Source organism: Trachinotus anak, unplaced genomic scaffold, assembly GCF_046630095.1.
Source record: "Trachinotus anak isolate AG129_WGS33_773 ecotype Australia unplaced genomic scaffold, CSIRO_AGI_Tana_v1 ptg000004l, whole genome shotgun sequence".
Classification (NCBI taxonomy): Eukaryota; Metazoa; Chordata; class Actinopteri; order Carangiformes; family Carangidae; genus Trachinotus; species Trachinotus anak.
In genome coordinates this window covers 18,184,808-18,199,487 of record NW_027273855.1, presented here as the reverse complement: position 1 = coordinate 18,199,487, position 14,680 = coordinate 18,184,808, and the positions used below count along the sequence as shown (strand labels likewise).

General features: G+C 37.4%; 1 protein-coding gene and 1 long non-coding RNA gene across 2 annotated transcripts; one reads left to right on the top strand and one right to left on the bottom strand.

The window, feature by feature from the left end:
- Positions 1-6,232: 6,232 nt before the first annotated feature.
- LOC139619940 (uncharacterized) lies at positions 6,233-10,689 on the bottom strand. Its single transcript, XR_011690699.1, has 3 exons — positions 10,549-10,689; positions 10,358-10,447; positions 6,233-6,335 (listed from the first exon to the last, which is right to left on the bottom strand). It is a non-coding gene; the product is annotated as an uncharacterized lncRNA (long non-coding RNA).
- ren (renin) lies at positions 8,308-13,206 on the top strand. The gene is made up of 9 exons (XM_071475005.1): positions 8,308-8,568; positions 8,956-9,103; positions 9,569-9,692; positions 10,350-10,468; positions 10,573-10,769; positions 11,329-11,451; positions 11,608-11,749; positions 11,839-11,937; positions 12,744-13,206. The coding sequence occupies exons 1-9, from the start codon at positions 8,492-8,494 to the stop codon at positions 12,903-12,905; spliced, it is 1,191 nt and encodes a 396-aa protein (XP_071331106.1). The 5' UTR covers positions 8,308-8,491; the 3' UTR covers positions 12,906-13,206.
- Positions 13,207-14,680: the final 1,474 nt, after the last annotated feature.

The following is a 14,680-nucleotide window of genomic DNA, read 5'->3' as shown; positions in this document are numbered from 1 at the left end:
CAAGTTACTTGTGGAGTTGTTTCTTACAGGAGGATAGTCTCGAATAAACACAAATTCATTTCTTTAATTATTTTTTGGTAGTTTTTTTTTGTGTCAATTTCAATAGAGAAGAACTACATGAAAACACGACATTAATATACATATTTATTATAGTGAATTTATTAACAAAGAGTTGCCTATTGACACATCTAGCAGGAGCATCACTGTCATTCATTTGGAGTTGTGTAGTCAAATATTCTCTCTTCTTTTAGCTGTGGTTTTGTCTCCACCAGCTCCTGAAGGGACTATCTGGCTCTCTAGCTACTAAAAGTTGCTCTTTATTGCTGAATTGGTAGTGTACAGTGGGAATATCAGAGCATACCAAACCAAAACAGTGAACTCAAAGAAGCTACGAATCTCTGTAGAGCTGCAGAGTTGGGTTGTAATTGCTGGTTGGTTCATCAATATAAGCAACACTCTTATATACAAATATTGATCAGTGCAGCTTTTAACACACAGATCTCTATATGTGAGTGCTCTCAGTTTATGCATGACATGTTAACAGATACAGGGAAAACAAAATGACTGCAACTTATCCAATGAGCTCTTAAGACATACCAACACTGGCCTACAGACGGCTCCAATAATGCAAATATAAAAAATAACACAGCAGACTCTGAGATTGAAGCCCATATTTGACATAAATGATTTACTCCTGCGTACAGCAAAGTTAACTTTTAATTAATCAGATGTATGCTCAGAGAAAGAATAGCCAATCAGAGCTATAGATGGACCCTACATCTGACATATTGTAAATTTTTTATGTTCTAAATTGTTGTTCTGCAAGAACATATGTGATTATATTTGTTTAAAATGTTCATTTCATTATGAAAGTATGAAATCTCTGGGGATAATTAACGTGGAAACTTAACAATAATCTAATATATTTTTAATGTGTAAATGATGATGAAATAATAGCAAAAAATGCAAAAAAAAAATGTATAAGGACAATTTAGTACCACACTGACAAGTGCAGACAATGATGGTGCTTAGGCAGTGATTGCAAAAAAATTCAATGCCTGACTTATTCTTGTTTGTACCCCTGATTAATGCCAAAAAGGAAAAAAGTGTTGTAGCATCCAATCAAACGATAAAATGCAAATAATATATTAAAACTTTTATTATTAAACTTTTATTATTATTATTATTATTATTATTATTATTATTATTAGTAGTAGTAGTAGTAGTAGTAGAAGCAGTAGTAGTAGTAATAGACCTTGGCCATATTTCCATTTTATAAATTGGAAGTATGCTGCACATTCAGGTCCACTGCTAAAATGTTAATGTTGCCAAAATTTCTGATCTGATTTGACCAGATGAATCCATTTAAACAAAGTGACAAGATTTATTTTAATTGCTGGATCTTTCTATAAGCCATATGTTCTGACTGCCTGCAGCCTGACTGGCCTTGTTTTTGATATTAGTGAGACTTTGAAGTATAAAACAGTTGGCTTCACAAAGCTTTATACTCTGGCTTTGCTCTCTCACTTATTGAATCATTTTGGCTCCACTGCTGCCACTGCTGGGTGTCTTTTTATATCAGCTGGCTGTAGTTTGTATCCTCATCTTTTGATGCTGTGCACAGAGCCATAAAGGCACGCACACACGCGCACACGCACACACACGCACACACACACACACACACACACACACACACACACACACACACACACACACACACACACTGGCTATTTAAATAAGTATTCAACATGTCATTTTTTTGTAATTAAACACAGCTCCAGTTCAGTAAAAGGCAGACATTTGTAGTAAGTCCTAAAATTCTCATAGACAAAGACATTTTAACATTTCAATCGATAAATAAAGTTATGTTTAATAAATGGGAATGATACAGGTAAAAAGTATTGAACACACTAAGAAAAAGCAGTATACCAAAGCAAGACAAGACAGCAGCTGATTTCACTGAGTAGTTCTGCCTCCAGCTTGTGTAAATCAGATTCAGCTGGGTAAGTACATGTTGGTAGGTCAGAACATTTGTGGAAAGAACTGAAAATCAGGAAGCTTTCCTGTGCCATGCCACTTTATTAAACATAATTTTATTTATGGTATAAATGGATAATTGTAGTACTTATTATGAATACAGATGTCTGGTGAAAATGTCATGTTAATTGCAGCATTTGAACTGTGTTTAATAAAAAGAATACAATATAAAAATCTGACAGGATATTAGTGGAATCAACTAATCTGTTCTTGTTAATGTAAATGTGTAAGTTCAACTGAGAATGTATAGTTTTGATTTTCAGACCATTTGAGAACTTCTAAACATGAGCTGTTTTTATTTAAAGTCTTTTGACTTGAAATGATGAGTTGAATAAATGAACTGCTGAATGTTCACATTAAGTGAAGTTTTTAAAGAAACAAAATTGGCATATTTACAGACTTCCCAGCATCCATTGCTTGTGAGTTAAAACTCTCCAGAGACTCTACTTTTTTGTGGTTTGATGAAAACATACATGGTGCAAGCCTGTTGTGTGTCTTTGATACATACAGAGGTATAACATGGTTACTTACTTTTCATTCAATCCCTACTCATGAACACTTTGAATTAAACAGTGACTGAACAACAGTGTCTACCATCCACAAACCATGGTGTGTGGTTGCATGGAGTGCTGGCAAACTTGCCATTATTAGTAAAGATAAGGAACCTATCAATTACAAACATTAGTCCACTTGATTTAAAAGTGTAGGTTCATTTGTTGCCTTCAAATTGTTGGTAAACTTGAAATGGTGTGAACATAGTTTAAGTTACCTTGTCTTAAAATTGTGAGTTGAAATAGTGGAACTTCATGTTTGTTTGACAAGAAAAAGCAAGTTTTCTTGGATGGACAATGTAACATAGCTGTTTTAACTCAGTATCAAGTTTACAACAAGTGATCATTTAACAACTTCTATAGTTTAACTTTTTTTAAACCTTATTTTCAACTTGAGTTTATGCAGATTTTTAAGTTGAACTACATGAATAATTTTTACACTGTATGTTAACATGTAATAGTTATTTTCCCAACTGTGTAACACACACAAGAAAGTTCAGGGTTTTATTTTTCACTTCAAGCAAAATATCAGTTGTACAAATATCTGTTTACAGTAATGTATTATTACCCTAGCTGTATTTGTAGAGTGCCCAGTGTGTAGACACAGAAGTAACTGCACTAGTGAATGGTATAAATGAATAAGTAATGAAATAGCATGTCAATAAGATGTATGAGGAAAACAACTAATGATCAGAGCTACTTAAAAGTAATAAGGCAATCCACATGTTCATTACTGTGTGACTGCGAGGCTACTGATATTAAATATTAATGGGTCCAGGTGATGGATTGGCACACTTTGTTGTGTTGCAAACACTGAGCAGCAAAACAAGTGCAGTTGCCATGGTTTCTCGTGTGTTAAGCAGATGTTTTCTGTCTTTGTAGACCACCTGTTTCCTGAGAGAACTCAGGCTGGGAATTGAAGTGCATCTCTACAGGGCACGAACCAGATATCTGTCATAGATAAGCCACAGATTACACATAGTTAGATTTACCTGCTTTTTTACAGACTGGAGGCTGTTCTTATGTAGCTTATACAGTATTTTTTTGCAGCAAACATTATTTCATATATTTACTTTTTCACATTTATTTTTATATAAATATGGAAATATATATTGTTTCATATCTAAATTTTTCATTTTGTCCTTTCCCTTATAATTTTTTTTGTTTTTGTTTTGTTTATTTATTTTTTCATTTTATGATAAAATAATAATATATATAGTATAAAATATAAGTAATATATGTATGTAAATATTCTTATTTAATTTAATTAATTCATATTGATTCCATTTTTATTTTTGTCATTTTTTATTATTTTTTAAATTATTTTTATTATTTTAGATGTTATTTATTTATAGTTATTTATCGTGCTTTTCCTTGATTTGCTCTAATTATGCTTACCTGACACCCCTAACTTGTTTGAAAAGAAGTTAGTCTGTTTCAGTCCCTTTTCAAAGAAAACATTTTGACACACCACAGAAGAAAAAGCCCAGGTGTAAATGTTAAAACTAATGATGGCTAAATTCCAAATCACTGTGTCAGCTTCAGGGTGCCTGTTCCATTAAAAGGCAAAGCAGGCAACATACTGGGTAGTTCCTCCCTTTGCTCTTCAAACAGCCTCAGTTCTTCGTAGCATGGATTCCACAAGACGCTGGAAACATCCCTTTGAGATTCCACTACACGTTCATATGACCACATCATTTCTGCAGATTTGTCAGCTGCACATTCATGCTGCCAATCTCCTTTTCTACCACATCCCAAAGGTGTTCTACTGGATTCAGATCTGGTGACTGGGGAAGCCACTGAACTCATTGTTATGTATATGAAACCAGTTTGAGACAACTATTGCTTTGTGAGGATGAAGCTGGTATGAATGACTCACCTTGTTCCAAGAAAACATTCCCTACACCATTACAACATGGGTGCCACAGCAGAAATTGGGGTTCATCAGACCAGCCTACTTTCCAACTGTCCAGTTTTGGTGAGCATGTGTCCACTGCAGCCTTAGATTTCTGTTCTTGACTGGGGAACCCAATGTGGTCTTCCGCAGATGTAGCTCATCCATCTCAAGGTTCAACATGTTGTTCATTATGAGTTGCTTTTCTGCTCATCATAGTTGAAAGAGTGGTTATCTGACTTACTGTAGTCTTTCCGTCAGCTCCAAACAGTCTGACCGTTCTCCTCTGACCTCTCTCATTAACAATGCATTTCTGTCTGCAGAGCACTGGATATTTTTTGTTTTTGGCACCAGTCTGAGTAAACTCTAGAGACTGTTGCATGCGAAAGTCCCAGGAGATCACTTTAAGAAATACTCAAATCAGCCCATCTGGCATCAGCAATCATGCCTCAATTATTTATTTATTTATATAGTATACCACCAGAATATAGATACAGAAAACAACAATTTCAAAAGGCTACTTTATACTTTTTTGAGAACCCTTTAACTTTTAGTTTTTCATTTATCACAACTAAAATAGACTGTTTCAGACACCCAAAATGTAAATATATGATCCCCATATGTCTCTTTAAAAATTTTCCAGGCTGAAATTTTGCAGAAAAAGGAAAATTAAACAGGATTTATTCTTCTGCCACATGGTTTTGTGACCCTTGCATGTTGAAATGTATTCTATTCCCTAGTCTGCCCTGATGCATTTTTAAGTCCAATGCCGCTCCCTGCTGGCCAGGAGTTATACAGCATGTTTACTCCCCGAGAAGGTCTACAGAGTCAACCTTGTGAAAAAAATAAGACATTCATTTATTATGATAAATCAACCTAAAAGAAATAAAGAATCTCAAAATCTCACAGTGCTCTTGGGGATGAATATCATGCTGCTGCACATAAAAGATTTTTTTACTACCTCTTTTGGACTCAAATTCTACATTTTCTACCTCCTGTTGTGAAGGCTGTCCCACATATTTTCATACATATTGTCTCCAGATGGAGACAATATGCTCCTCCTTTCTAATTTGGTGTTCATTGTCTGCAGATTTGAAAATACAAATAAGCATTAAATTAGTGAAACCAAATTACAGCTCTCTGCTTTTTGTACACTTAATAGGATGAAGAAACTATTTACACAAAGTAATCAAGCAAAGAGTGAGCCACAAACATCCAAACATTTTGCATTCAGTACCAGCTGTTCGGTATTTTGATCTTTTGAGGCCTTGGGAGTCAGAATTGTTTGTTTGAGTGATAACTTCCCTTCAGTCTCATTTCCTGCAAACACCCACAGCTCTGTTTCATATCTTTCTTATCATGATAGATAGCTCACAACCCTACAAGATCCTCTTACGTGAATTCTGCCTCTGATGTGCGTCAGTCAGCAGAACCTCGTTCCAGGTTTCGTCTGGTGCATCTTTTTCAACAGCCTCATTTTTCAAAGACACATTTTTCTTGCTTCTTTTCTAAACCAGAAAGTTTTAGAATTGCCAAAGACTTCTAAGGATTTCTATACAGTCGATGACTGAGTATTAACTAGATGTGTAGGCCTCTGAGGGAATGTGAATTACACCCAAAAACATACAAACAAAGTTCAAAGAAGTCATCTTCCAGGAGACAGCTCTACATTTCCCATGCCCACCAGTATAGTGGACTTGCTGGAGAGGTGGGAGGCCAGGCAGGAGTGACGCATGGGTCTCTCTAGGCAGTGTGGGAAAAAGACTTCTGGGTTCCATTTAGCCAGGCAGGTCAAATGTCAGATGTCTGTGAGATTGTCCCCAAAATGTCCTGTCAAAACCAGCCTGGAAGAGCTAATTGAAGGACAGATAAGACACGTATAATGGCCTCCTATTAAGTAAAATGCATAATCTTAAAGCTGCACTAATCAATATTTTTATATTGACAATGGACTGAGTAATTATGTCATGTGAAAGGCATCACTTGTACTGATAAACCCTCAGATAATTATCATTTAACTGTTTCTTAGCAACTTTCAAGTAGCTAATTGTTTTCGTTTTCCCCAGCAATTCAATTCAATTCAATTCAATTTTATTTGTGTAGCGCCAAATCATAATATACATTATCTCAAGGCACTTTACAGGGTAAGGTCAAGACCTTACTTTGTTACAGAAAAAAACCCAACAGTTCCCACAACGAGCAAGCACTTGGCGCTTTAAAGGTGCGGCAGTCAATTTTTTGGCCACTTCGGGGCAGCAAAAACAAGCTGTAAACACAATATAGACATAACATCACCAATTTTTACCATTAACATGGGAAAAATGTTAGCAAACATTTCTCTACCAGATAGAGAGCATTATTATCATTCATTTGGAGTTGTTGGTTTTTAGATTTTTTTTTGCTGACATCAGATGCCTGCTGCGGCTTACAATGATGCTATGTGTGTGTTGACAGTAAACCATAATAGTAAAGTTGTGGGCCAATGAGCTGTAACTTGCTGTAAAGCCCTGTAAAGCCGTGGGAAGCTGCAGATTCAAGTAATAACTCTCTGTAGGTCAGTATCATTTCATACAAAAAACATGTTGATTATAGCCACTTTAAAAGAAATGAGTCGAATATAGAAGCTGTTTTCATATTTCTATATTCACAAATTGTACACAAGAAAAAAACAGGTATTGCTTCCAAATATGTAAAGACCATAAATCACCAGTCTTGCTGCAATACAGTGTTGTTGTAAGTCTCTATGAGCCATGTGGATCCACACTATCATTTTCTAGAAGCTCAACCCACAGGGAGTATCTTAGTGGCTGACCCCTGACCTCTTTGATGGCTGTCCGAGCTTGTTCCTGATGTGAACCCCCACATATCTCCTGGCTCAACTGGGTGGTCGGTACAGTACCAACACACGACCCTGTCCTGACAGGCCAGATACTGTGGTAGTCCTCCCTGTGGTAAAACCCAGTAAGAACTAGCACAGAATGATTAGGTGTTAAAACTTGTCGAGTCTGAGCATCACAGCTAGGGGTACAGTGCAAAAACACAGGATACCGCCAATCTCCTGCAACACGTAATACACTCAATATGGGCCCCGACTCTTGCCAACAACTTCTATCAAACACCATGAACTGAACTTACAGATGTACTGCCCTTCCCCCTTTTGACTGTTTTTGTGAAAATCAACACTAAAGTGGTGTACAAGCTATACAATACAAGAACACGAGGAGGAGAAATCTCCAGTAGGGGATAAACAGAGAGTTATAAAACCTGTCTTGCTTCACAGATAAGAAATTGATGACTGTGGGAAAAAGAGGCAAGAGAAGCTAAATGTTGTCAGCTGTGGCAAAAATGATATTTTTGCATATAACATTTTAACTTGATTGTTAATTCAAACATTTTCACCAAATACCAAACCGACCATTTTATAAAACGAGAACACCATCGAGTGAAAGTGACACATCATCACATGCAGGAATTATGTCTTAAAGTACATGTAAATCGAGGTCTGCAGCAGCTGAGATTTAAGATGACTTGCAATTTAGCAACATCCAACTAATCTGGATACTCTGACAGCTCAGAGCATCTGTCAGTCCCTCCAAAGCTCTCACAGTCTTGTAGACAAGGTGTCAAGCCTACCAACGTCAGCAATCTCAGGAGCTCTGCACCCCTGTTTTCTGTCTTCAGTGTTTCTTAAGGGGTCAAAGTTCAGACCTCTCACTGGGACCTGTTTATCACAGGAGGGGTTGTGTGACCAAGGCAGAAGGGTAGAGGGGGTGGGTGGGGGGAGGGAAGCAGTGGTCACCTCTAGGAAAGCTCCCAGCCAAAGTCAGTGGCCCATGGGTGAGAGCGTGGTGAAGAGGACATGGTATAAAAAGAGCTGAGGGACCAGACAGCGCAGAGAGACGGTGCCAGCTTTCACCAATTAAGTTTCAATAAACCTGGAATATTCACAGGACTTTGCATATACAGCCTTCAATTTTTTATATTTTAGCTTGCTATCAGAGAAGTCACCATGGCACTATTGACGAATTACTGGATGTGTGTGGTTGCTCTATCACTGACAGTGACCACGAGCCATGCTTTGAGAAGGTAAGAAACCCATTCTTTCATTTACCTGCTTTGCTTAAAGATGGAAAAATGCCAGTGAGGGCTTAATATTGCAGTGACAGCAAACAACAAAACAAATGACAGGAAAACAAATGTATTTTATTGATTCATTATAAAAGTTAATGTTTTCAGCATGAGCTTAACATATGTTTTTGTTTACTCTTTCTGGGTAGGCTCTGAGAGCTAAGCAGTCTGTACTGCATTAAACCTCAGTGTCATACTGGGACGATGACCAGGCACATGTATCAGCTGTGTAGCATGAAAACATACTTCACAGACGCCTTTCAGTTATCACATCCATTGATCCCATGAGCATATATTTTGTTTCTGTCAGCTGAAGATCTGTTTTTCCTGCTCATATGTGTCCAGAATTAACCTGAAGAAGATGCCATCTATCAGAGAGACACTTCAGGAGATGGGTGTTTCTGTAGAGCAGGTGTTAACTGAGCTGACCCAGAAGAGCACAGCCAACAACAACAATGGGACTGTTCCTACACCTCTAACCAACTACTTGGATGTGAGACGCTTTTTGGTATTTTATTGGTATTCTTTTGGTATTTTGTACTGTATATATAACAGAACAATTCTAAAACTTATAGTGAAACTATTTGATTCATAGAGAGGATTCTGAGTCATACAGATTGTAGGAATCAAAAGCAACTGGATTTGGTTTTAATGTTGAAGACAAAAACAGACTTTGGCCTAGAAGGTTAGAGCGGCCACTCATCCAAGAGGCTTCGTCATTTTTCTTGGATGGGTGTTAAAACATCTTAAAGACTCTTAAGAGCAGATCCGTTTGTCTTCTCTGTGTATGAGTCATATTCTTAATGTCATATTTCATATTCTCAAATTACTTATTTTATAGGGAAAAGGGATTTTAAAGAAATATTCAAATAATGCCAAACCAACACAAGAATGTACTAGTTTAGGAAAGTCTGAAATTTCATCATAATTTTACATTTTTCCTGTTTATTCCCAATAGACTCAGTATTTTGGGGAAATCAGTATCGGGTCTCCAGCCCAGATGTTCAATGTGGTGTTTGACACAGGCTCAGCCAACCTGTGGGTGCCCTCACAAAGCTGCTCACCTTTCTCAACGGCCTGTTGTAAGTGTCCCTGTGTACACGTACAAGCAGGAAAATAACATTTACCTAAAGTAGCAATAAATTGATATAATATATAATCGTAATGTATCAAATCACACTGAAAGGGGTCGCTCACAGTGATGAACCTACAGGGAACTGTCATCTGATCTGCAGCTCTCCTCAGCTTTATAGTGTGTTTCAGCTCATTGTTTAGCTGTCTGGCCCAAAGCTCTCATCGTGTCATTTTCAGCCCCAACAGGCAGCTGTTTTCAGCTAAAGAGCTCTAAAAACTCATTATACACTACCTGCCCACCTCCAAATGAGAGACAAACACAGTTAGTGACTAGCTGGTGAACCTAGAGAAAAAAAGAGAGCGAGAGAGCTTAAAAGAGAAAAATTGGATTTAAAAGCTATTCATCAAGCAGCAAGACACACAACTCCAAGTGAGTGATAACTGCTGGATGTATGAACAAGAAACTGTTTGCAATATCTACTTAAAAAGTGACAATACAGCAATGTTGTGTTCACAATTAGTGGCAACAAAATCAGTTATTGCAAATTTAAATAAATGAGGTAAATGTTATTTTCAAATAAATGAGATGTTGAAGGAATCATTCTTAAATAAAACTTCCCGGATACACAGTTGTTCTGTGACTCAAATGAATTTTGAACTTTTAGTTACTCACAACAGGTATGATGCCTCCAAATCCTGGACTTATGTTGAGAATGGAACTGGTTTTTCCATCCAGTACGCCTCTGGAAATGTCCGGGGTTTCCTGAGTGAAGATGTAGTCGTGGTGAGTTCAAAATCAACAACTAGTGAAATAAATGAGATTCTTTTTTTCACATAAATGCTTGAACTTGTAAAACTTTTGACCTTCTGCTTGTTTTATTCCTGCAGGTGGGTGGTATTCCTGTGGTGCAAGTGTTTGCTGAAGCAACCTCTCTGTCAGCAATGCCCTTCATCTTCGCCAAGTTTGATGGAGTCCTGGGGATGGGTTACCCCAACGTGGCCATCGATGGCATCACGCCAGTGTTTGACCGCATCATGTCTCAACATGTCCTCAAGGAAGAGGTGTTCTCTGTCTACTACAGCAGGTGGGCCGAACTCACTCACCTCCTCTGGTTTCTCTGCCATTTTGTATGCAGAAGATAAAATGTCATTCAGATTCACAAAATGTGCTCAGTAAGAAAACATAGACTTTGCTGTAGTAATTTTGCTTTGAGTGAGACCAATATGAGATTCTTTTTAATGTAGTCATTGTTAAGACTTACATTTGATAAACTGAAGGAAATATCTAAAATTATCTGGTCTGAACATCTGTCAAGTTTATGTTCTGAAATTACTTGTATAACTGATGGAAGAAAAAGAATTAGTGACGAAAAACAAAATATCACGAACTACCAAGAGCTAAATCTGGATCTGGTAGGGACAAGAGGATGTTTTGAAGAACACACAAAAATGTATGTCTATTTTCTCATCAATTTATGATGTTAGTTCATGCCCAGAAGAAACCAGCTGAAAAAAGATGATCTTTTCCTTTCCTCTGGGAAGCCTCATAAGAATGAGAGTTCATAAAGTCACAGTTTAATCAGTGACAATGAGAATATGCACATCAAAAGTAGGCTTAAAGGGTGATTCATTTATTGCTTTCAGGGACCCAAAACACTCTCCAGGTGGGGAGCTGGTCCTTGGCGGCACAGACCCAAACTACTACACTGGAAACTTTAACTATATGGACACCAGAGAAGTGGGAAAATGGGAAGTTACCATGAAAGGGTAAGATGTTTGCATCATACGGTATACGTACTGTATATGTGTGTTTATGTGTGTGTGTGTGTGTGTGTGTGTGTGTGTGTGTGTGTGTGTGTGTGTGTGTGCGCGCACCCATTCGGAAATCTGTTTCATTTGCCATCTCTTCTTTCATTCTTTCAGAGTTTCTGTAGGAACAGAGATGATGTTTTGTGCAGAGGGCTGCACAGCTGTGATCGACACAGGCTCCTCCTACATCACAGGCCCAGCCTCCTCAGTGTCTGCGCTGATGAAAACCATCGGAGCACAGCTGGATGAGAGTGGAGTAAGTTATTACACACGCAACTTGTTTTGCCACACAGAAACACTTGTCTGTTAAAATTTCATCACCCATAATTTTGTGTTGCTCATCAGTACAAAGTCAACTGTGACACTGTGAAGACATTGCCCAGTGTCACTTTCCACCTGGGTGGCCAGGAGTACTCACTCACTCAGGAGGATTACATCCTGTGGGTAAGGATGAGAAACACTGAATGATTTTTGTATAAAAATTGTTGTGGTGAAATATAACCAAGTACAGTCACTCAAGTATTGTCCTTTGAGGTGCTCTCCACAGTATTTCCATGTTATCTTACCTTATACTTCTACTCTGTCCTTTTTCAGATTTTTACTGCACTGCCTTTATCTTACAGCTACATTTAGTAATTACATTGATTTTTACAAACAAACCATATAACCAACTTGTAAAATACGAGCTAATATTATGAATTAAATGCCCTGCATTGGAACACAGGTGTTCTCAGTTATGTGGTAAGATCTGACCTGTGGTAAACCAGGTCAGGTTTCAGTTGTAGCACAAATCCCAGCATGTAGCACAGAGCCACATGCTGGAATCTCAGTTCACTATGTACTAATATAAATGTCAAAGTCACAACCTGGCTCACAACAAATCAGTCTTGAAAAAACAATTGTTTTTGATTTTTTTACACTTACAAGATAATTTGTGTTCACAAGATAAAACAAAAAAACGAACAAGAAAAAATAATGAATAAAATCTCTCAGGACCATGGGGACTCAATAATTTACCTCTCTTAAAGAGAACACTTTTATGTTTTGATACTTTAAGTATATTTTGCTGTTCTTCTGCTCAAGCTGAATTATGATTGCAGGACTTTTACTTGTAATGGTGCATTTTTCATGATAGTTTTGCTACTTTTACTTATGTAAAGGATCTGAGGACTTAGGTAGGTAGGTAACTAGGTAACTTTTACAGTGGCTTATCATAATACAAAAAAACAAACTGCTCTCCGTGTCCACAGCAATCACAGATCGAGGGGGATGTGTGCACCGTCACCTTCAGGGGCTTGGATGTACCGCCCCCTACAGGTCCCATCTGGATTCTGGGGGCCAATTTCATTGCCCGCTACTACACAGAGTTTGACCGTCGCAATAATCGCATAGGCTTTGCTGCTGCAGTCTGACAGGAAGTTAAACATCAGCCATGCCTGTTTTTCTTCTCCACTATTTTTGCTGCTATCTCCCAGTGTTTTCATGATGCTTCTTCCTCCAATCCTTCCTTCCTTTGCAAATCGTGCTCTCCTATTATATATTAATATTTTGTATGAGTTGCACTGAACGCCTTCTGAACATGGTTTTATTTATAAGCATTTACCGGCAAATGTGTGTGTGTGAGTTTGCTGATTATTATCATACAGCGACAGTGGAAATCCATATCTGTACTGCACTGACGTGACAAGAATAAACTTGTTTACTGACGTTTCATTCTGCATCCCCATTGTTTCAGCCCAACTCTGTCCAATGTATTTTGTGACCATGAGAAAGTCAGAAACAGATCACTGTGGCAGAATCAAACAGCCACACCACATCAGTCGCAGGAACACTTGATTATGGTGATTATGAATGCCTGTATATAAAAATTTCTATTTTTAGGTAGAAAAGGGGAAATGTGTGGCAATCATGTGATGTGGAACACTGTCTCCAGAGTTGCCTCCACATATTGCGGCTTTATTATTATTAACCAACAGTTACAGCAGGAGAGAGTGGCTGATATACTGTAACGATTATATTTTCCAAATCAAATGATTCTTTTTCAAATTTGTATCCTTTTTCAGCCTGTGATCCCTGACAAATGAAAAAAAAAAATCTGTGGCATTAAGAATTTTTTGATGTAAAAAAAATCTGTCACCCAGAAAATCATAGTTAAGGGCTGAAATCCAGTGTTTTTGGTATCAGAGTAAAGCTCATCAAGGTTCTGAACTACGACATTCTTAAGGAGTAAACATGCTTCTTCAGAGAGATTTAAAGACTGACTCAACAAAGACACTTATTTCTGCTTACTTAGCAGGCAGAAGAGACACAAAGATAACGAAACAATAAAAACACACATATTCATCAGACACTTTTGTCAGATCTTTTTGTCTCATTTTCTCTAAATTGGTCAGGAATGTCCTCTTATGCTACAGTGAAATGACAGTAGGGGAGTCATGCTTCCTTGCTCTCACATCCATGAATTGTCTGCTTTGGATTTTATCTGTTGATAGTCTCAGAGAGGTGAGGGTGGATATGTCTGCACTGGTGTTTACTCAAGAGTATATTCAAACCATTGCAAAAACATCTCTCTCAGTATGGGTCAAGAGAAATATTCGGTTTGAAAACCTGCCAAAACAACCACTCAGACACTAGGATATATTTTTCATAATATTATTTTTTTCATTTTTTTTTATTTTTGACACATATTTGGTAAATAAACATATAGCTAAAAGCTTGATATACAAAATCCATACTTTGACGCTTTCCAAACAAAAGCATATAAGTGATTCTTATTGTTACATATTGTTTTAGTTACTTTTGAACTGTTGACCTTTTGAAACCACATCTGTAGTTATACAAGGCTACATTTTCAAGACTAACCTGTCATACAGTGCAAATGACATGTCAAAGGAAATGTTCATATATATTCATCTGTGCAGTTATGGGAATAACATTTATCTGGTTTCTTGCTGAGAGCCAGACGAGAAGATCAATGACTCATATTTGTCCGTTCAGTATGAAGCTGGAACTAGCAGGCGATTGGCTAGCCAGACTGTGTCCCAAACTAACAGAATCCACCTGTCACCACCTTTAAAGCTAACTCATTAAGATCGGACGTCTTTCTTTCATTAATATGTACAAAGCCAATGTGTAAAAAGGCAGTGTTAATTTAAAATGTTGTCAGTTGTCTCATTTTAATCGAGGG